At 38.6% G+C, this 25,268-nt stretch overlaps 1 protein-coding gene across 3 annotated transcripts in view; it reads left to right on the top strand.

The window, feature by feature from the left end:
- Positions 1 to 25,052, top strand: part of LOC131689902 (protein FAM13A) — a 137,231-nt gene extending 112,179 nt beyond the window's left edge. For all 3 annotated transcript variants that reach the window (XM_058975287.1, XM_058975286.1, XM_058975285.1), the window contains 2 exons: positions 471 to 2,081; positions 23,025 to 25,052. In XM_058975287.1, the coding sequence (XP_058831270.1) occupies positions 477 to 2,081; positions 23,025 to 23,684 (2,265 nt within the window). In that variant the 5' untranslated portion in view covers positions 471 to 476 and the 3' untranslated portion in view covers positions 23,685 to 25,052. The remainder of the gene's footprint in view (positions 1 to 470; positions 2,082 to 23,024) is intronic.
- The last annotated feature ends 216 nt before the right edge of the window (positions 25,053 to 25,268 follow it).

Genomic DNA, 25,268 nt, shown 5'->3' with positions numbered 1-25,268 from the left:
TCATAACCCTACATAGATATAGGACCAATGTAAAGTTTAGGGGTGCGATTGATACCTGTACGGTGAGTGAGATATCACTGCACGTTTGCGGACTTTCAATAAATCTGTAATCGAATACTAGGGAACGAGATAGATATCGTTACTTGACGTCATGACTATGGGGGATCAGCTGATTCTGGTAGATTATTCGTAAATTTATTTTACTTGATTTGCGGGCTGCTTGCTGATAAATAAACTGGTCTTACTCTGATTCTGCGGTTCGAATTGTTTAGGTGTATTTTTACCATTATTACAAATATGATAAGTGCATCTCGATATGTTGATAATTTAACGCACATCCGCAGAGTTTTTTAGTAATCGATTATGCAGTCAATAATAATGATCATGGTTGTAGATATTTTCAAACTATAATTCAATGAACCTGTGAAAAACCAACTAACATCCACCAATGTCTTCTTTTCCCATTACAGTGCGGCATGCGTCGCCCATCACCGGGACAGAATGAAGACGACCTGAGTCGTCTCACAACGGTAATCTCCCCAACGACAGCCAGCTTATCTTCTACGCAAACGGAACATGAAGGAGGAGACAGTAGCAGTAGTAGCAGTAACAGCAGCAAGAGTAACCATAAAAACAACCATCGCCAAGAACAGCACAGCAACACAGGAAGCAATAACAACCCCCGCCACGGAGACGGAAACGGCAACAATGGAACATTGGGCGCATCGACATCCCAGTACCTGCCCAATTTGATTAATTCATCCGAGTGGCAAAATTGCCGAAAACGCAAAGAACGACAGGATAGCACCTCCTCGATCAGTCAGGATCGGAAGCTGGTTCGATCAAACAGTGAGGAGCATCTCCCCAACTGTCAGGAGGTCATCCGTCGTGTCTCCTCGCACGAGGAATTTAAAAGACCTTCGCCGCTAATTGAAATATGCCTCGACAAGGAAAACATTATCGAGGAAACTGCTGAAGAGGAACACCACCTGTTGGAGGACCAACAAATTTTCGAAAAGAATCTGAAGAACAGTTCGGAGAATTTGAAAAAGTTCTTCATTGGCAGCGAAAGCCTTTGCGCAGCCAGCAGAGATTCTTACGATAGCCAGAATATTAAGGCTGGCGAACAACATCACTATCAGCATTCTCACAACAATCATTTGAGTCATCACAATCATTCCTCAAGACACCGGCTCTCGCCATGTCGTGACGTGCTAAAAAATCGCAAGGACTCCGACAGCGAGTTGGATGGCGAACATGAGCGCAGGCGCCATTGCGAAAGATTTTCCAAAACTCGTCCACCCCCGGGACGAAAGTCGGTTTCTCCTCGGAACCGCACCAAGCAAATTAAACATGCATCTGGTAAGGACAAGAGCGGCAATGAACATTTCTATTCCAAGCATGACTCACATCATTCAATCAAACATGAACGCCGCAGCTACAGCAAACGGGACAAATCATCGGAACCGCAGAAACCCTCCGAGCCGGAAATATGCTCTGACTACAATGACAACAATGTGCTCGAAAAAGGAAGTGCTGAATTACCTCGCGAGAAGCAACTACCGTGGGAACAATCGTTTCAGGATGACATGCCGGTCGTATGCCAACGTTTCGCGGAACATAACTTTGAGCATGCCAATGCAATGGGAACATTCGGTGAAGTTCGTAGTCTACCCCCGAATGCCACCATGAAACACTATGGTAACCACCGTAACACGGAGCTACATCCGACAAACCAGAAACCGATCCCGCAGGCCAATAACATGTTCGACGAGCGTATCAAAACTATCAACCGTAAGTTGAGCACGCAGAAGAAGAAACTAACGCAGTATGAAGACCGCTTCGAGCGGGAGAACGGCTACCGTCCGGCCCATGGAGACAAAACCAGCGACAGCTCCATCAGGTCGGTAGTTGTAGAAATACACAAGCTGCGCAAAGAGAAAAATCAAATCAAGGCAGATTTGGCGGTGTTGAATGCAAAGGCGGTCGCAAAAACAAGTTCGGATGTAACCGATTCGGTCGCGTCCGAGGATGCAAACAAGCTGAACAAGATGCAGGAGACGATCGTTGATATTGAGAAGGTAAGCATGTTTTATTCATTGTTTGTCGCGAAGTCCGAAGGGTTTTGTTGTTATGGAGATAATAGTTTACTGGTTGGCATGTGGAGTGGGGTGTTTATTGTGCTCGAGTGAAACTGATGGACAGTACCTGTACGCGATAACAGTGACTGGCAGCTTGCTCACCAAATGTTGACAAATTTTACTGTGAGGGATTAATTTTATTGCATTGTAGTAAGCTAGCGTCTCACAGCAGTGGGACTGGAAGCTACTTTCGACGAATTGCGCCTCTAGTGCTCTGGGTATGCAATCTGGCGATTTTGAGTCTTTGGTAAAGTATTTCGGGTAAAGTAGACTAGGCTTTTCACGTGAAAAAAGAATTTTCATTTATTTCTAACGTCAGTAGAAAAATCCCATAATCCGTGCTCTCTCTTTGTGGTTATAAAATCTAAATATCAGCTGCCACTTTATCAATTATTCATACTTTTGTTGAATATATCGTCAAATTCGCCCTAAAGATGTTTGCTGGGAATTCAATTATTATAAGGTGTGAATTAAAAAAAATATATCTGACAGCTCTGGCTCTAGTTTTTCTTTAGAAGGGTGAATGTGGTCAATCAATCTACTGATTTAAGATTCCACATCAGGTCTTTGGTGATCAAAAATAGAGTAAAAACTAATTTCAGTTTACTATTATATATATTTATCATTCATATGGGAATTAATAAGAAAAAGATTAAGATTGAAATTGAGCATGCTTGTTAATGTCACTACGCTACGACATTCTACGCTAGCGATCTTTACTGTTTTACCTCATATAGCTTGTACAGTGCTTTCACGAAATTCTATTCTATGTAACCATATATCGCTGTAGCTTAAAGGAGTTATTAGAAACCGCATAAAAATTATTAAAACTTATTCAGGGGTCGAGAAAACGTCTTTACCAGCGTAACACTGGGAACTGCTGATATGATTTGAAGTTTCCAATACCAGGAGCTATTGCTCTACGGCGTTGTTACTGCGATTCCTTGAGTTATAATATTTCTTGACCTACGAGAGGAACATAACAAAATGAAAAAATGTTTTTCCTTTTCCTGTAACTTCCCGGCACAACAGAGGATGTTTGTGGAGGCTGATGGCGATTTATGCAAAAAAATGGGTGGGTAATGTCTGTGACATTCGGACTATTACTTCAAATCTATTGATATTTAACGAATTTACGTTTTACAATTATGGTGATGTAATGTGCAAAGTTCGCGAGCGAACTTCTATTCTAAGTACCATTGAATATTTGTCACAAGAGTGATACAGTCGAATGCGATATTTAATTTCACAGATATTAGCCTAGACATGATCTGAAAAAGATTCGTTCTCGAATGAACCAGGAATGAACTTTCAATGACAATGATTTTCCCAACAATGCACTCAACAGCAAATATTTTTAATGAATCGGTACTTTTAAAAAAATGCGGCTCGCTCACTCTTTTTCAAGAGTCGATTCTTTTGATCGATTTGCGATTCACTCGCCTATCTCTAGTCAGCAGCATTCAACGATTTTCGAATCCACACATCACCCATCAACACCAACGCAAATACCAATGGTTTTTTTCTGAACCAGCATAATTATTCCTTATGATATAATTTGAAAATTTCCCGTTCAAACGTGATTTCGTTGAATGTCATAGATTTGAAATAACAGTCCGAAGTGTAATCGCGACACTCTGGTTAGGCCATAGACATCAGCCACCCATCTCTACAATTTAAGGTGGCATTGCGAAAAAAAGATCAGTCGCTTGAAATAGCCCGCATAAATGGGTACCATATGCCAACCATTGCATCAAACGTTTATAAACCATTTTCAATATAGTTCGTTCAACAATAGATTAACCATTGCCTGGTATAATATCGAACATAACCAGTGTCGTTTTCCCATACTCGACCATACAAAAACGGGTTGTTAAGATCAGTCACCAAACCAAAATATGCCTTTCCCATATGCATTTTGACAACATACCATTCAAGAACCATATAGTTTATGGTAACGTGCATATTTTAGATCTAGCGATGCATAAAAAATCGGGTGGAAAAAAATCTCTTCTCTTTACATTTTTAATTCTATCGATTGATGAAGTTTTATTTTGTTACGCGCCTTCTTCTGAAGAAAGCTAAGTAGACTGACGCTTTATCCAATTGAGCTATAGCCAAATTATTTTAAGACGAAGATTATTGATCACGTTAAACTACAGGTTTTTGGAACAGGGTAAACCGATATGCGAATGACAGAGATCACCTCAGCACTAGCACAAAAGTACAAAGTAGTATTCAAAACTCCGAAATAGGATACATGGAAGATATTGGAAATGGTAACTAAAATGAGCATGGTAGTTTACTAGTTGAATTATAATAATGGAATATATCAATAGTATTTTCAATATATCAGTAGTCTGCCACGAACCCTGTTTTTGGAGAAGAGGCGATTTAGGTTGCGGTTGTTAAGTAATTCCTTCAGCTCTCATTCCTTATTTCGATTGGCCAGCTACAGATTATCGGAGATGATCCTGGTATTTTATCATCACGGGTTTCCTACTAGCTCCAATACTTCGCCGCGAGATATTCCATCACTGCTGCCAGGTAGACGGATGCTCCGACACCGATACGCTCGGCCAAGTGACCGTTTCTCAGCAAACGATGGAGTCGGTCGACAGTGTAGCACACCAATGATGCCGCACTCGCAAACGAAGCTGTACTTGTACTCTGTCTGCTTAATTTGCGTTTGAAGTCAAATGGGCTGACCGTCGCATAAAATCAGTTTACTTCCATCGTCGGAGAGGTGGAGATTCAACCGAAAACTGTTCAATATTTACGACTCGGTGCATGAAATTTGCGGAAACCAATCGCGAACTTCAGTCAGATGATTTAAAATCTTTTTTTCCGTGTGTGTGCTACTTTTCACTCATCGAAAATAATAATAATAATAATTGGTGAAGGAAAAGACTTCATTCTTTATTAATGGATTGATAGCACTGATAAGGACTCATTTGTTTTCCAAAGAAAAAAAATCTGGGTGAGATTTTTGTTCCCATTAATTAGCTGCACGAACTAATTATTACAGTCAGTCAACGGAGCCGGCTAAGTCCTAATAATAACATTCTCTTTCGATGTTGAAATATAGTCTCCGGCCATCTGAGGTTGGGGTTGACTTGTATAGAAACCGACAAAAATCATATTTTTTCAGTTCAAAATTTGTGGCTCGATACATGAATTTAGTGGCAATTAATAACGAACGAGCTTCGCTCCGCTGTTTTAAAATCCAACTTCTAGTTGTATTTGCTACTTTGTAATCCTCGGAAATGAAAATTCCCTCTGCTGGTAGCCCGTACCGATACTAACTTAATCATCCATCAGCCGTGTACTGCTCACAATTATTTCCTTCTCGGTATTGTACAGTCCTTTGAGCAGATGCTTCAAGCAGATCAATACGAATAATAATAGAAATAGATCTGTAGTGGACCTACATTTAAAACTTTCCATCGTTTATGTGTTCGGTTGATGCACCACATTGACGGCTCCGACCGAGATGAGCTGGAAATTTTCACCTTTTTCGAGTAGTTTTCGAAAGATTTTTCAAAACCCTTTTTTTTGTTATCAATGCATGTCATATATACTCTGTAACTTAATGCAACATTGCTGAACATATTTTGTACAAAATGGTGAAAAGAATGATTAATTCCATGCAGTACAACAAAAAATATAAACGTTTCAAACCTCACAAAATGGTTTTTTTCGAGGAAGATAAACGATTGATAATATGGTTGACATATGGTACACATTGGCACATGGCAGAGTGGCTCAAGAATACGCGCAGCAGCTGGAAGTGGCACTACCAACGGAAGAGCAGCTAGGCGCAGTTGTCCTTGAAGATGGCTGGAGAGATATCCGATCCGCCATAGGTAGCACCGCACTAGGTACGGTGGGCCCGGACCGAAGAAGCGACTGGTACGACGGCGAATGCGAGCAGTTAGTCGAAGAGAAGAATGCAGCATGGGCGAGAATGCTGCAACACCGCACGAGGGCGAACGAGGCGCGATATAAACAGGCACGGAACAGGCAGAACTCGGTTTTCCGGACCAAAAAGCGCCAGCAGGAAGACCGAGATCGCGAAGCGATGGAGCAGCTGTACCGCGCTAAAGACACACGGAAATTCTACGAGAAGTTGAACCGCTCGCGCAGGGGCCACGTACCACAGGCCGACATGTGCAGAGATACAAACGGGAATCTTCTCACGGACCAGTGTGAGGTGATCCAGAGGTGGCGGCAGCATTACGAAGAACACCTGAACGGCGATGCAGCAGACGACGAGGATGGCACGGTAACGCACCTGGGAGCACGCGCGGAAGACATTACACTACCGGCTCCGGATCTCCAAGAAATCCAGGAGGAGATTAGCCGGCTCAAAAATAATAAAGCCGCTGGGGTTGACCAAATACCAAGCGAGCTACTAAAACACGGTGGCGAGCCACTGGCTAAAGCACTGCACTGGGTGATTACCAAGATTTGGGAGGAGGAGATTTTACCGGAGGAGTGGATGGAAGGTGTCGTGTGTCCTATCTACAAAAAGGGCGACAAGCTGGATTGCTGTAATTACCGAGCAATCACCCTGCTGAACGCCGCCTACAAGGTACTCTCCCAAATACTATGCCGTCGACTATCACCAATTGCAAGAGAGTTCGTGGGGCAGTACCAGGCGGGTTTCATGAGCGAACGATCTACCACAGATCAGGTGTTCGCTCTTCGTCAAGTACTGCAGAAATGCCGCGAGTACAATGTGCCCACACATCATTTGTTCATCGACTTCAAAGCCGCATACGACACTATCGATCGAGATCAGCTATGGCAGATTATGCACGAGTACGGATTCCCGGACAAACTGACGCGATTAGTGAAGGCGACGATGGACCGGGTGATGTGCGTAGTACGTGTCTCAGGGACGCTCTCGAGTCCCTTCGAATCACGCAGAGGGTTACGGCAAGGTGATGGTCTCTCGTGTCTGTTATTCAACATCGCGCTGGAAGGTGTAATAAGAAGAGCAGGGATCGACACGAGTGGTACGATTTTTAGAAAGTCCGTTCAGCTACTTGGCTTCGCCGATGACGTTGATATTATTGCACGAAACTTTGAGAAGATGGAGGAAGCCTACATCAGACTGAAAAGAGAAGCCAAGCGCGTCGGACTTGCCATCAACACGTCGAAGACAAAGTATATGATAGGAAGAAGTTCACGAGAAGAGAATGAGAACCGCCCGCTTCGAGTTTGCATCGGTGGCGACGAAATCGAGGTGGTTGAAGAGTTCGTGTACTTGGGCTCACTGGTGACCGCCGACAATGATACCAGCAGAGAGATTCGTAGACGCATCGTGGCAGGAAATCGTGCTTACTTTCGCCTCCGCAAGACACTTCGGTCGAACAGAGTTCGCCGTCGTACGAAGTTGACCATCTACAAGACGCTGATTAGACCGGTAGTTCTCTACGGGCACGAGACCTGGACCATGCTCGTGGAGGACCAACGCGCACTTGGTGTCTTCGAACGGAAAGTGCTGCGTACCATCTACGGTGGAGTGCAGATGGAAGACGGCACATGGAGACGGCGAATGAACCATGAGTTGCATCAGCTGTTGGGGGAGCCGCCCATCTGTCATACCGCGAAAATCGGACGACTACGGTGGGCCGGGCACGTAGCCAGAATGTCGGACAATAGCCCGGTGAAAACGGTTCTCAATTGCAATCCGACCGGTACAAGAAGACGTGGCGCGCAGCGAGCACGATGGATCGACCAGGTGGAAGACGATTTGCGGACCCTTCGCAGATTGCGTGGCTGGCGACGCGCGGCCATGGACCGAGTGGAATGGAGGAATCTTTTGTATACGGCACAGGCCACTTCGGCCTTAATCTGTTAATAAATAAATAAATAATGGTACACATTTATGCGGAACCCAGACTCCATTTCGATGCCTTTTCCAAAGTCTCTACTTGTTCTAATTATTAACTTGATTTTTTTCATATTGCCGAACAAGTTTTCATTAGTGATTTTCTGGATCACTCTTCCGATCTTGCACAAAACGCAAAACAAAGCTATGGTACTATCTTCCGTAGCGGAACATGACCTACTCTTTCGACAGACTTCTCAGCTGATTCCTTCAAGGTTGGAGCTCAAATATACGACGAGTGGCCTGTTAGACCAGGGCCTTACCCGTGTTTCACGTTGTGTTTTTTGGAAATAAAGCTTTCAAACAACTCAATAGTTAAATACTTTTCGACTTTCGCTCATTTCCGTGACACTATGATGAAATGTCGATTACATTCGGATTGATATATATATATATATATATATATATATATATATATATATATATATATATATATATATATATATATATATATATATATATATATATATATATATATATATATATATATATATATATATATATATATATATATATATATATATATATATATATATATATATATATATATATATATATATATATATATATATATATATATATATATATATATATATATATATATATATATATATATATATATATATTCGGTTTTACTCGGTTTTTCTATAAGGACAGTAATTTCCCGATATGATTTCAACGAATAATTCGACACTTTTAATATCGTGAACTATATGCCAACTTAAATTTTTGCAAATAATGGATTTTGGAATATTGCTAGATGTTGAACTAACATTCCTTCCCTTTCTTGGCGATTGTAAGGATGAGGCCAGGTGTACACTGTGATGCTTGTCCACTATGACGAAAAGCGTTAATCCCAAATGTTTTTTTCTTAAGACACGATATGTTGGATATCTTATTAAATATTAGCTGATCATTGTACCACCAACGATTTGTGCAATCGTATATGCTATGCTATAATGAATTTTGGAATATTGCATGAAGCATACTTAAAGTTAAACATTGTGTCTATCGGGACACCACTGGCACTATAACAAAAGAAAACGCGACGCAATGCATTATTAGGGGTTTGTATTCAATTGAATGGTCACTAGCGAGTAATCATCACACTTGTTGGGCTTCTTTAGAGATTGCAATCAAATTATCCCGCTATTTTTTCCAGTTGGGAAATGTGAGAGCACAATTCAATGTAACATCGTTGTAATCAACCGCTTTTCTGTATTCGCTTTTGTTTGTATCCCAATACCAACAATCGCATTAAAAATTAATGCAAAATGAGAACTTTAAAGCAATCTTTGCATATCAACTTATAGTCTAAATAGTACACCGATCATTTTTTTGATAGATGAATGTAAAATAATAATTTATTGCGCAAATGGCCTCCGTTAACCCTCAAAGGCGCAAACCATATTTTTTCAAATTTTCTGAAAATTATCTTACAGTTTTAATACGTTACTATGATAATTTTGAGATGGTTTTTGCAATGTTGTTTTAAAACAACATTGCGCATTTACGGGTTAACAAAAAGTTTAAAGTCTTTATAAAATTGTATTTTGCATCATATCTGTACATGCGCTTGGTACGTAACACAAACTTTGGAAATTTTGTCTTGACTTGACGATATGCTAGATTATCTCGGGATTGTTAATTGATTCAAGAATTTTTTGAAACCCCGGTTTTGTGGATTTTCGTTAATTGATCGAGATTTCCATGCAGTTATTACGGTATGTCTACAAACATCGAACAAGGGAAGAGGGCTTTTGATGTTAGTAAAAGAAATTCATTTGACATCGAAAGAAAATGCTGTATTTGGGGGATTCCCTGAGAAATTGGCCAACCGCAAAATATGACCAACGTCGATTGGAACGAAACTTTGCAGTTGTGTTCGAGTAATGAATCTCCATGATTTTTTCTGGCAATTGCAATATTTCGATACAAGAGCTAAAAGGGCGTGCATTACATTCTAAAAATTTTTGTTCGATTACTGTACAACAAAATTATCTGAGAAGGGAATTGCAGGGAATGTACACTTCTGTACAAAAAAAATATACACTGAAAAAAATGTAGTGCCATTTTTCACAAAAACAAAAATTTATGTTAAAAATTTAAATTGCAAGAAACCCATTTTTTTATTTTTTTTATATTTTGTCAACAAAAACCTAGAGAGAATATAAACGTTTTGAATGTGATTGCATGATGGAGAACTTATAGGTAAAAAAGTTTTGCTAACGATAACTTTGTACATGTTTCTAAATTTCATACTAATTGACATACAAAACTGTAATTTTATTACAAAATGTGATTCTAAGTATCATTTTAAATCAAAATGCATTTAACAAAAAGTTTCCGAAATGCCATAGCTATCAAAATATTTGTAATTTTGCTCCAACAATAACAATTAATTCGTGTAATTATGCCCCGTTTTAAAAGCTATTCGCGTTTCCCCATTATAAAATATCAACAATCTATTGTCCATCGTTTTAAAGATGTAAAGGAATTTTTTAGAGTATTTGGTTCATGGAGAAGCTTTGAATAAATAATTTTCCTAACAACAACTTTTAACATATTTTTATAATTCATACTATTTGCAGTCAAGAACACAATTTTCTTTTTGAATATGATTATAAACGCCACTTCACATGAAAATGCACAAAATAAAATTTTTCTGAAATGCAGTAGTTTCCGAGATATTTTAGGTTTTGTTTTAACAACACAATTATTTTGTTTTATTACGACCTTTTCATAAGTTATTCAATAACAATAGGTTTTTTAAAAGGCTCATCAAATTCCCTGTAACTTTTCCTTTAACATCAAGGAAATATTGTAAATCATTTGAAATCCCAATGAAAACAACCAAAATATGATTCAAGTATATCGTTTAATAATTATCAGACCATAGGGTTTTATAATATTTTAGTTGTATTCGTGTAATTACTTAGAAATGGACATTTTGAAAATTCTTTTGATCTTCGAAGCTAAATAACTTTGTTCGGTAATCTCCAATCATTATGCAACTTTCATTAGAGTTATTCGTTATTACAAAAGCTACAATACCTGAAGTTTTGAGGTATGCAGGGTAATTACCACTTGATTTAGCAGTGTTCCAAAAAAGATCAAAAAAGTTGCTGATCTAGTGTGTATGTGTCATTTAAACCCACACACGTTTCGTTGGCTGAACCGATTTACACAAACTTCAAATGAAAGGTATAACGCTCCCATAAGCTGCAGTCGAATTTTTAATTGATCCGATTTTCCGTTCCGGAGATACGGGTTGAAGAGCGCGGTCTCACATCCCATTACCATATACACTGCTACCACCATGATGTTCGAATGAATGTGTGCAACATTACTTGGACTCGCGGGTCTAGATCACTAATGGCCAATCAAAGTAACTTCAACCACATTGGCCACCTATGACGGTTCTTGATTCCGACAGGGAACTGGTCAAGTTCCTAAGCCTATATCACGCCTATTCCGCAGCGAATTCTTTACCGATTTTTACAAATTTGATTTCAAATGAAAAATACAGTAATCCCTTTGACTTCGAATGAATTTTATTCGGTTCTGACTTTTGGTTCCGGAATTACAGGTCGGTTAGTAAGGTCACACTGGAATTTCCCATATAAATCTTTAAAATCGTAATACCCTTGCGGCTAAAAATATACTGCAATGGTCACCACATATTATCGATTCGCAGGTCTAGATCGCTGATTGAAAATCAAACATTCTCTGCATTAATTGCCCACTATCGACCATTCCGGCACATCGGCTCGTTGGCGATGACTGAACCGATTTTCTCAGACCAAATGTCAATGGAAGGTATAATATGCAGTTGGGTGTTGCATCGTTAAACCATCCCCTCCCCCTCCCATGGAACACCATTCTCTTCATCCACCGCGCGTACCGAAATAAGAAAAGTTCCCTGACGCATCCTCCACTCTCACTCTACTAACCGCACACTACCTCTACTTCCAAACCAAATTTTTCAATTGATGCATTTTGCATGGAAAACCTGGGGGGGGGGGGGGAATTTAAGGGGTTTTACAATATGTTGTGCTGGGCCAAACAATGCAAGAAAATGTCTTGCCTGTATTTAATATTTCCTACTGTGTTTATTTAAATTTTCATAGTGCTCTGATAACTAAACCAAAAATTGCAGCTTTCGCTAACACGCTACCTCTGAAGAGCATGCGTGTATATTTTAAACTTTCAACGCGATTTCTTTGAAAGACGAGCAATAGTAGATACAGAACACTAGATTAGGATTGTCACTGGCATCAGTGGTAGGAACATCATTGTTTTGATTCCGAGATATACCTGTCAAATGGGCCAAATAAAAAAAAGCAAAAAATAATCCTCTATTATCGTTTCATAGCGGCTAATCATTTTTGTTTCTTTTAGCCAGCAAAACAATGGCTAATCTTGGCTAATGTGTTTTCACTAATTAGAATGCACAAATTGTCTAAACTTGTACTGAATTTTGATAAATTTTCATTTCCTTGTGCGGTATATACAAACTCTTTCATTTCATAACAATGACAGTCAAAAATTTACACCGAGAAAATTCGTTATATTGAATATATTGATTTCACACATATTTTTTTGCAATTTGCAGTAGCACATAAAATTACCTGTCATGCATAGATATCATGTGAAAATTAATGAAATTATAATAGTATGCCACATAGAAATTTGTTTCATAGCAGATATCACATCATTTTTCTGTTTGGCTCTCGTTTATTCTGCTGCAAATTTTATGCATTGGACGTTTTTGGTCTTAAATGCATAAAAATCACAGCAGAATAAACGAGACTGAAATGAAAAATAGGCAAACTCTGCATTTTACTAATTTGAAGTTCAACTAAACTATTTGTAACCATATTTTTCTGCGTTTACCAAAAGTGCGGACCAAAGACTTTTACTAGAGAGTCTTTTGATACTTTGACAGATATATACCGTAAGCAAAACAAACATGTCCCGAGGCGAAAACAATGGGAACACCAGCGACAATCCTAATCTAGTGTTCTGTATCTATTCGAGCAATATATTTGAAATACCGTTGAACCAATCAACTTGAACTTCCCAGCATTATTTACACTCAAAATAGTAAGTGCTCGAGCAAACCAATTTTGATTTGAACCATTATTACTAATCCTAATGCAAAAAAAAAGCAAATGCAAAATTTTCAAGTACCAATTTTTGTAGGGAAAATACTCAGCATTGAACTGTTTTCCCTTTTATTTGGTCGGTTTACACCATAGTTAGTGATCACGTTCAAATTATATCTTCATATAAACTTGCAGTAAAAAGAGAACCCGTTAATTTGACGAAATCAATAATCAATCATGAAAAACTCAATAACGACTTCCAAAATTTCATAGAAAACATCGAGTTGATTGATGATGTAGATGTATGTCTTACAAATATCATCACAACCTACAATTCTTTACTTGCGGAAAACACTAGAACGGTCTCCAAAACTTTTAAATGTAAAGGCGTTTCTTGCCCCTGGATCAATTTCGATTTGTGGACACTGATTAAAATCAAAAGTAATTATCTGAAACGAGTAAAAAATAACCCCAATGATGAAAACCTCAAAGCTCTTCTGCAACACATAACTAAAAAAGTTAATGTAATGAAAAAGCGGTGCAAAAAGGCCTACTTTGAAAACCTTCTATCCAACACAACTCATTCAAAACTTTGGAAAAATATTAATACCATTTTTGGTCGTTCAAAGTCGGATGTTCCCATCAGCCTAATTTCCAATGATATCAGAGTCACTGAGACTAAAGAAGTATGTAATGTTTTCAACGAATATTTCTCTAGTATTGGCAAAAAATTGTCTGACAATATTCCCACGAGTCCCAACTCAAATCCTATTACAAATATACAACACGTCCAAGAAACAATCTTCTTGCGTCCTGCAACCATAAACGAAGTGATCCTTTTGATTAAAGGCCTCGAAAAAAATAACAGTTGTGGTCCTGATAAGATCCCCGCTAGTGTTCTTAAGAATAACTGTACCACTTTTGCAAATATCCTAACCAAAGCTTTTAATTTAATAATCCAAACCGGCAGGTACCCAGACTGTTTAAAAATAGCCCGAGTAATTCCTATTTTCAAAGCTGGTGATCCAAACCAACCTTCCAACTATAGACCAATTTCAACATTGTGCGTTTTCAATAAAATTCTTGAGAAATTGCTCATCACTCGACTACTCGAGTTTTTGAACAAACACAACATAATTTACAACTACCAGTATGGGTTCAGACAGGGCTGCAGCACTTTAATTGCAATGACCGAACTAATTGACTCCATCATTAGTCAAATTGATAGCAAAAGAATTGTTGGTGCCCTTTTTTCTGGACCTATAAAAAGCATTCGATACTCTGGATCACTCAATCCTGCTTAAGAAGTTAGAATGCTATGGTATCAGGGGATTAGCAAATCATATTATTCGTAGCTATCTGTCGCATAGGAACCAATTCGTATCTATTGGAGACTCGTGTAGCTCTTATAGACCAATAGAAATAGGAGTGCCCCAAGGCAGTAATATTGGGCCACTGTTATTTTTATTGTATATCAATGACCTAGGTAGACTCGGGTTAAAAGGGACTCCTCGTCTATTCGCGGATGACACCGCGTTGTTCTACCCGAACAACAACTGCCTGGATATTGTACGCGACATGGAATCGGATTTAAAAACACTAACGACGTATTTCAACGAAAACCTTCTTTCCTTGAACCTATCAAAAACTAAATATATGCTGTTTCGTTCATCTAGAAGAGCTATAGGCGTGCATCCAGACCCAAGAATGGGACAGTCTGTAATTCAAGAAACTAACTGCTTCAAATACTTAGGACTTCACTTAGACGCCACACTCTCCTGGATTGAGCATATAACATCTATAGAGAGAAAAGTTGCATCGTTATGTGGGGCTATGCGTAAAGTATGCTCTTTTGTTCCCCAGCATGTACTTCTAAAATTTTATTATGCGCACATCCACTCATTGCTGAACTACCTTGTATCTGTGTGGGGCCGTGCCAGTATTTCGAATCTGAAAAAGCTACAAACGCTTCAAAACAGATGTCTTAAAATTATTTATAAAAAACCATTTATGTACCCTACTATTTTGTTATACAATAATAATGCCCATAACATTTTACCTTTGCTTGGGTTGACTAACTACCAAACAATAATGTACATCCACAATGCTTTGCATAATACTATTGCTCATAATAATCTAGAATTTACGACAGGAATTCGAGCTCACAGCACCAGACAAGCCAATCATTTATTATACTCCAGAGTATCCACGAACCTTGGTCAAAGACGCATTTCTTTCATCGGACCTAAGCTATTCAACCAGCTTCCTACGGATTTAAAGCAAATAACATGTCGCACTCGTTTCCAAGCAAAATTGAAACTAATTTTAAAAAATAAAATAGGAGAATTTTTAATATAAACTTCGTTCACCACCAATCGAGCTTATTCCTTTAGCTATAATTGGTTAACATTTTTTAAATAAAAACAATTGATAAATGCATTTTTTATAGCAATAAGTAATAAATAAATTTAAATTATTATGAGCTTCCTGCAAAGCTACGATGGGACCCTTAAAAGGATTCTTTTCCGCTGGGTACTCGCCGTAGCTTCTTGTCAAATTTTGTGTTTTGCCGGTCTCGTATTGTTTTTTTTTGTTCTCAGCGTTTCCGCGATTCGTAACTTTGTTTTGTTGTGCTGACCTTTTTTTTTGTACGCTGAGAACTGATGTGTCCACTACCAGGGGGCTCCGTTTGTGAGATTTTTGGTGTGGGGGTAAGAGGCGGGCTATTAAAAAAAATAAAAAAAAAAAAAAAAAATAGTTAATAAAAAAATTTCATGAAATTTTATTAATAGTGCCCATTCACCCACCTCTATCCTTTTGCAGAGTTAACTGCCAAAAATGCTAACCAATGTAGCGAAACCTATTACCAAATAAGACCGATAGTGTCCAAAAGGGACGTATTTGCATTTTCGTAGAAAATCAATTAAATCGATTTATGTAATAAGTGAAGACATTTTTTTCACTTAATTATTCAATTCAGTATTAGTTTTATCCAGGCATTGCATTTATCAATCGTAAGAGTAAATACGTCAATAGAATTTGCCACTTCGACAATAAAAACTCACATTTTGACACGAAAAGTTATTTTCATTCACACAACTTCTCCGGATAAATACAATGCATTATTTCTCCAGATAAATAAAACCGCCGGATAAATAAAACCGGAATGAGCGAATGAGTTTATCATAGTATCCCTTTTGCGTTTGCTGCTTTGCTGGTGCTACCACGTAAAAACAAGCCTATCGATCGTACTTCTTTGTCGTTTTGAAAATGAAGTGTATATTTTGATACTTTTATTGATTTCCACAAAATTATATAAGTGATATAAGATATTTAAAAAAAAATGATGATATTTTCACCATCTTCGGCGAGAAGGAAAAAATCAGATAAATTTTATAGGGAAAATTATTCTCCCGCTATTTGTGGGGACGGACAATTTTGCGACTCATCTTATTTCGGATAAGTTGGACATCGGATAAGCTTCATCTCGCGTGAGTGAGTGAGAATTATAATGCCTGGTTTTATCTAAACTAATGTGGGATATTCGGCTTCAATCCAATAAAATTCTTATCATATTCGGTTATACAATCTTTCAAACCCGCTTTTAGGTCACAATTTTCCTTTGAGCTGTCGTAAGCCAATCAATCAAACACGTTCTGCCTGCATTGTCCACAAATGGTAATAATAGAACATACTGAATGTCAGGGCCATTTTCCCGGCTCATTCGAATGAGAGTTTTGTGTGTTGTTTTATGTAAGGTAGACGCTCCCTAATTCGCCTCAGTTTTCTAATCAACTTCAAACAAGGCCAACAGTAAAATAAGTTGCCTTTGAATTCGATTAATGCTTTAACGGTTACCCGCTACTCTTTTTTAAAATGTTTTAGTAAACTTGTAATTTACTGAAAAATAAGCATTTAATCTTTTTACGATTAATATTGAAATGAACGATGCGATTTTTTCTTTATCAACCCAGCATATCCGTCGCAAAAGTTTCCTGTTTATAACATCATTCACTAGAGTATTACTTTTTTTCTTCCTAGCGAACGTTTATTTCAAAAGGAATCACACGACTCAAAATGGCAAAAAACTTAGTTTCAAATGATTTTTTCCACCAAATAACGATTTTTTCTTTTTCCCGTTTTGATCTGAGTGCTCTGTTAACATTATGTAATAAGCACACACAGGACTGCTGTATCGAGATGTGTAATTTGCATAGAAATTCCTAATTTCTCCAAAGTGCTTATGCACTATACACATTTTCTACTCAATTTGGCATAATATAGGACTGAATCTAATGATGATTTAACGAGTTTAATCATGGACATTTAGCTTTTGAACATCGTAGGACGAATAAGGGAAGTACAGTTTTATCGAACGTTTAATTGTTGAGTTTACATACTTTTTACCTTAACAAAAGACTAATGAGATGAATAAGGGAGCACCTACCCTACAGGTTCGCAGAAGAAAAAAAAACAGAATGTGTACGACATCGGAAACCGGTTCTAAATACTTCGCGTAGCAGTCCTATAAATTGTGGGCTGGTCTAGTTAAATCATTTTTGTAGCCATTCTCACGCGACAAGTGCCCGCTTCAAAAAACTGGTCCGTGACGTCAACTCGTTGATTTGGCGAAGGGTAAAATTCCATACACTAGAGAATTGGCAATCTTCGTAGATGAAAATGCATGGCTATTTTTGCATAAACTGATCGTTGAACCGTACGGACGCGCACCACACAGAATGTGACCTTGCGGATCGTGACTAGATTGATAATAATATAAACTGCCTCCCCGCTGTTTATGGCGAAGGGAGAAATAATCTAACATTAGCATCGTATGTTTATGGCGCGAGTTAATAATTGATTGTTTGGTCGATATCGAATCCATATCGTCTGTTGTCGATTGCTTGTATGTTTTTCAAACGGTAAACGTGAATTTGCTCGCGTGTCGTGACACCGCTTGTCAATACCGTCCTAGTTTTTATTAGACTTCGGAGTAATTGAACAACGAATAAAAAATAGAAATATATTGATGAATAATGACTCATAGGCTCTCAACAGTAACGAAGATAATGTCTTGACGAGTTTGATGAGCAAGACCTACTTGTTCTTCACACAATGTTCGAAACCTGAATTTAGGATGACAATATTTGTGACTAAACTTTTGGTTTTAGAACTTTGATGTCTTCGGAACACCTAAGCTATGGCAAATTAGTAATTGTTGCCTTTTTCATATAGAAAGGTTATGCCATTACTCTGAACATCGCTTACTTAATGCCGGCCCGGAGGGCCGTGTGTCATATAACATTGGACTCAGTTTGTATTTGTATTTGTATAAAAAAGTCCAACTGACAATTTGTCTTAATGAACTATACTAAACTAAGGTAAACTAAACATAATTAAAATAGTGACAATACACGACGACGAAACTGCGAAGAGTTCATGACGAAGTCAAAAATTTCAGCAAACTCGTTGAAGCGACGACTCATTGCTGAAATTGGACTATTGGTAGCGTAGTTAGTGCTACGCATTTCAGAATGCAGCAGGGCTCGAGGGCGAAGAGAACGGGTAGGCGCGTAGAGGTTGATTTGCGCTAGTAGCTCCGGATCATCATATTCAGCCAGCAGAATCTTTGACACGAAGGTAGCTTGCGCTGCATGTCACCGGCGTGTTAAAGTATTAAGTCCTAAAAGACGACAACGGTCCTCGTACGGTGGCAGGTTTAATGGATCGTTCCACGGCAATTCACGTAACGCATATCGTATGAATTTACGCTGGACTGCTTAGATCCTAAGGCTCCACGTAGCTTGATACGGGCACCAAACGACGTTTGCAAATTCCAACTGCGGGTGCACCAATGAGCAATAAAGAGCCTTGAAGCATAGAGGATCCCGAAATTCGTTGGATATTTTGAAAATAAATCCCAGCAAACGATTGGCTCTGTCGATGGTCGCTGAGACATGATGAGTATACGTTAGCTTATCATCCTAGATCCTCCACGTGGTCAACGCGTTGTAGTAGAGTTCCTGCGATGTTATAGTTGAAGGTAAGCATATTTCTCGTTCGATAATAGCTGATGACTAAACATTTTGCAACGCTAAGGACCATCATGTTTCTTACACACCAGCTATAAAAGGTGTCAATAAGATGCTGTAGCTCACGGCAATCGGCTTCATTCCGTATAACAAGAAAAAAAAATTAAGTCGTTGGTAAAAAACAGCTTTCCTCCACGGCTTAGAACGAAAACCGCATCGTTCACGAACAGTGAAAAAAGTAGTGGACCTAGCGTACTACCTTGAGGAACTCCGGAACTGTTGAAAAAGGATTCTGAAACAATATCGCCAATTTGAACAACGATTTCACGCTGCACAAGGTAGGATCGAAGCCAATGGCAGAATCTAGTAGAACACCCTAGCTTATCAAGCTTTGTTATCAGTATCTCATGATTAACTCTATCAAAAGCTGCCTTTAGATCAGTGTAAATACTATCCACCTGCAATTTCTTAGACATTTGTTCCGTGCAAAATGACGTAAAGCAGACGAGATTCGTCTTGACTGAACGTCCTGGGAAAAATCCGTGCTGGGATGTACTAATGTAGTGTCGACAAGCAGAAAATAACGCTTCGTTGATAATTGATTCAAACACTTTAGATTCGACTCCTAGTGAAGTGATTCCGCGATAGTTCGCTATGTTGCGTTTGTCACCTTTCTTGAATACCGGGAACATTGCTGAGCATTTCCTATCCTCACGTTTGCTGCTGAAGCGATAGGTTAAAAATATATGCAAGTGGTGTTACAAGTAAGTCCGAACATTTTTTCAATACAGCTGAAGGTATAGCACTGAGGCCGGGTGCATAAGATGACTTGGTTTTCCGGATTGCAGATATAACCATTTGTTCAGAAACAGTAAACACATCTAAATCAATAGCACAAGCAGGAACGTCGCGAGTGGCATTTTCGAGTTCGATTGCGGTTGTTGAAAAAACACTCGAGAAGAATCTAGCAAACAGCGTATATTTCGCCACAGTTGTCGTAGCTTCTTCGCCGTCGTAAAGCATCCTTGATGGAAGTCCAGTTTCCTTTCGCTTCGTGTTGACAAATGACCAAAAGCCCTTCGGGTTTCGGCACAGATTATTCTGGATGCGGTTTACATAGCGTTTGTACAGAAGCTCGTTGTAACAACGATACTCATTACTGGCTAAAGTGAACATGCGCTTAGAAAGAGGACACCGTCGATTTGTGTACGTACGTAGGGTTTTTGCTCGAGTACGTTTTAGCTTTCGAAGAGTGCTGTTTGACCAGGGCGGCTTGCTAGGAGGCTGACATTTAGGCACTGAGGTCTCAACACAGTTCAGTAGTAGTCGCTTGTAGATGGCAGCTGCAGCATTAACACTCACTTGGGCATGCAGTACACTCCAATCAATTTGCGACAGAGAACTGCGCAGCTTTACAAAATCAGTTTTGCGAAAGTTGAGACGGCCGACAGAAAGAGTTTCTACATACTGAACTGATCGAATAGTGCCAATTGAGATTTCAGTTAATTGAGATCGGAAAATACCTGAATGTTTTTATATGTGTATGTATGTGGCATAAAATTTCACCTCTGTTTCTCAGAGATGGCTGGACCGATTTGCACAAACTTAGGGCCCTATTCTCACAGTCACGTCACTTAGTGACTAGAAGAAAATTTCCTTCTAGTCACTAGGTGACGTGACTGTGAGAATAGGGCCCTTAGTCTCAAATGAAAGATATAACCTTCCCATCGATCGCTATTGTTTTTTTATTTAATGGAATTCCGGTTCCGGAGGTACGAGTTGAAGAGTGCGATCACACAGTTAGTTTCCACATCATGGTACCACCATGATATCAAAATGATGCAAAATTTATTAAAATGGGTGCAATATTACTTGGATTTGCGGGTTTAGATCACTAATGGTCAATCGAAGTAGCTTTGACCACATTGGCCACCAACGACGGTTCTTGATTCCCTTTAAGCAGGAAGTGAAAAATGCTCAAAGGGGGAAGCAAAGGAAAATTTCAAAATTTAATTTGTATTTTTGATACAAAATTTCTTTAGAATGCATAAAGCGTCGAGATTTGATTTAAACTCGAAAAAAAAACTGTAGGCAATTTTTTTTTGGATTTTGGCACATTTTTGCCTTTCTCATATAGAAAGATTATGCAATCACTCTGAACATGACCGGCTTTTGACCAATAGAGGTGTTCTGTATTTTAACGGGGGCGATTTTAGCGATCCCCCGAACCCTTCTCCTGGGTCAAGTGTTTCAGCGTCGACACATAGCATCTCCAATTCATGGCTGTCAATACATTGTATGTATGTGAATATTCAATATACATTTCCACCATTATATTGAACATAGCCATTGTATCGTAGTTTGGACAGATGAGAAAGGCACAATTGCACCACTAGGGTGATTAAAACATGTTTTTGACACTATCGGTCTTAGTTTGACAGTTAACGCAGCAATAGTATGGGGGGTGATCCACTTTCATAAAAAAGTCGATTTTCAGAGCAATTGCTATACCTTTCCAGGAAGGCAAAATAAAGACCAGATAATATTCACTAAGTGAAGTATGTATTCAATACCTAGATTAGTATTTTCCAACTGTTTCACCATAAGTGCATCCTCCTCAGTGTATCTTGTGATCTGGCGAGTGTATGGTGAATGCTGTGTCATGCAAGTACATCTATAGGGTAAAGTAAGCTGTGGCGGATACTGTAGATAATACGGATAGCTTGAGTTTCTCACAAACTGTAAAATTCAATAAAAATGTAAAAATACACCATAAAATTTCTAGAAGATTTCAAATGCTTCTGAAAGATACTGTTGACATCAAATGGGTGAACCATAAGATACTTCAGCGAAACTTTCAGGATATATTTCTAGATTGTTTTATTTTTTGTGTTGCGAATTCATCTCGTCAGTAACTAGCACTAACTGGGTGTCTAGTTAGACGATATATCTAAACTAGTACCCAAATTAGCACTAGTAAGACACAAAAAAATTCCAAACAGTTCACACGACATATGTGAACGTTCGAAGCAACTGCCTTGTCCCAGGCGTTTGGCTCCCTTGCGCTATTTCTTAATACCACCACGTCGAGATGCGCCTCATTCTTCCAACGACCATCTTTCCTATGTAAGCTGTCCATAATTCCCATCCCAATATTCTGAAATGATTATTTTGTTCTTCTCTTTAGAACCATTTTAAACATATTTTGTTTGTAATTTTACAGTACAGATTGAATTTCATCTCCAATAAAGTATTGCGTGCAACCTGCGACCAGTGCATTATTGGTCTTGTAAAATTTGTAATTGAACATAAAGCTGACCGCCTTTACCTACTTTCCCCTACCTTTCGCGTGACTGATTTGCATTGCATATTAACGACTAGGGAGCAAGATCGATTAATTATAGCTTTATCTCGTCTTATATAATATCGGTTGGCGTTGGAATCCGATCAATTCTTGGGTGACTTGAAACGTGTTTCATAATTAATTATGACATGCTAGAATAACGCCTAGCAAATCAACCTATGCATAATATATCAGTAAGTCTATAAGGTTAATATGGACATACAGTCGGATGAGCAATCTTAATGTCCTCAGTTCCCTTCTAATCCCTGCAGGGCATATGTAACGATGAACAATTTGAGCCATCGTATTTTAAGATCGGTCTGTTTGAAGAGTATAAATAAATTTAGCGCTTGAATTTATCGCAGAAATCACACGATTTTACCTATGCTTGGATCACTTTTAAGCCCCATGGATATATTCATTTTCTACTACAGTAACTGTTTTTGAAGTGTCGTAAAGCAGAACAATACAATTTTCTTCTATTTTTGTCTCCTATTCCAGCGCCTTCAGGAGAAACGTGCCACAGATCATCGCAGCGAAAATTTGGACAGCCTTTCTGGTGATCAGTTAGTAGAGGAGAAGGCATCTGTCCAACGAGCCTTGCTCTATCTGGAATCGATCTACGGCCGTCCTGCCAGCCGAGAAGAACGTGACGCAGCCAGGCCCCTCTACGATCGCTATCGGCTCATCAAACGGTTGGTTAATCGAGCAAATTCGATCAGTGGCCCCTGCGGAGCCAACTCTCAGATGCCAACGATTCTGGAGCACGAAGCTCTGGCCATTGTGGGAACAACGACACCCTCAACGGACATTTCCCCACCATCGGCTACCTCTATGATTCAATCGCCCGCAGACACTTCGACTGCTTCGACCACGGCACTCTCGACGGATGAGTCGGAAACTACAACTAGCTCGATCACGGAGAATATTCACGCTATGACTGTGGATGAACTGTGGGAACATTACGACGCTGCCCGGGAGGAAAAGAAGGAACTACGGCGAACTATTAAGGATTTCGAACAGCAGTTCGAAGAAACTACAGGCCGGAAAATGTTGAAATCGGACCGAAAGATGATCGAGGATACTTATGCCCTATACAAGCAGAAGAAGGCGAAACTTCGACTCATCGATGCCCTGTTTAAAAAGCAAATGGCGGTTTGAAGTGATCTCTTATTTCTTTTACCAGTCCTACTCACGTTGATTCCAAATATCCTCCTCCAAATATGCAACCAATTCTTCCCGTTCATTCTACCAGGCATGTAAGACGTTATCATGAACCTATCCTCTGAAAGTTCCTTTCATAATCATAATTCTTCTGTTCATTATATTTATTTCATTTGTGCACCACGTTTAATCCTTTCGTAAACGTTTTAGTGACCATAACAAACCTTACCTCGCGTTGTTTCGTTCGTGAAACGTGGTGAAATATTTGATTTGTTTTGTGAGAATTTGAAATAAAAGCTGTCGACGAAATGCTAATAATGACCTTAATCAAACGACGCGTTTAATATCGTATCAAAGCAAACAATATTTAATGTTGGTTCAGATAGCAGAACAGAAATAAAGGCATACACACTATATTAGGGCTTGTTTACCTGTTTTATTTTTTTCTTCTGGTGTCTATTTATCTGTTATTAAGTATATAATTGTGTATCTCTATTAATTTTTGAACTACATACTAGTGTTAGGGGAAGGTCTCCTCAAGCTTAAGAATTTTTGGAAAAAATGCGGTCTTTTGCCGAAGAGAATAATAAACAGTAAAATATATATACAATTTAACAAACATACAGACACACATACAGATTTACTGCAAGCTGAGAACGATAAGCGCATCTTTGCAAAACAAAAAAAAAACTATTCAGTTTGATCTAGTGCAACAATGTAAGCGATATTTACATTTCAAAATGTGACCTAAGCAAAATACATGTAATGTATGAAAATTTTGATTTAGCCTTTATATACATTCGGGAAAAAAGTGCAAACTTATAATCGTTTAAATTTTGGAGCACGAAGTGAAAAAAAAATCAAGTGTACATGTACTACTCACAATTAAACAATCTATACACGAAACAGTTATTTAAAAGGATACAGATTTTTTCCGGAAAGTAAATACATCATGCAAATTGACGAAATCCGTAGAGTTCACCCCGTACTACTATACCGATATTCAGTGAAAGTAAACAAAAAACCCATACAAAAACGGCGTAACACAGAAAACAGTACATAAATAAACACGTATTTGTAGCTCTTTAAGATACTGATTGGAACGATTATTATTATTGCTGAAGATAAACCGAGGGAAAGCGATATGTTCTCAAAGAACGATTTATTACGCATTATGATTACTATATTATAACTATTATAATTGCTAGTGTATTTGGTGCATGAAGTGCAAATTGATGAAGAACGTTGAAAAATAAAGTGATGTTGGCAGAAAATCTGGAATGTACGCAGAGGCATCGAGTGAATATTGATATAATAGATTTAGTTCTTGGTGAATATAAAAAAGCAGAGTTAAGCTATGTGCAAGTGTGGACGTTGTTTGATTTGGTTCTGTACGAAAGCCCTTTCATCGTGGGAGTTGCTCTAGATGTCACATAGGAGGACATATGCTAATTACATAAGGGGACATGAGGAGAGGAAGCTTCATTTGGCATAACGTCGTATGGCATAATGGTCGTTTGGCACAAGAAAAAAATTTGATAGGTCATTTGACATAAAATGATCATGATATTGCATGCTATT

The sequence above is a fragment of the Topomyia yanbarensis genome, chromosome 3 (genome assembly GCF_030247195.1).
Source record: "Topomyia yanbarensis strain Yona2022 chromosome 3, ASM3024719v1, whole genome shotgun sequence".
Classification (NCBI taxonomy): Eukaryota; Metazoa; Arthropoda; class Insecta; order Diptera; family Culicidae; genus Topomyia; species Topomyia yanbarensis.
This window is presented reverse-complemented; position numbering and strand designations above follow the sequence as displayed.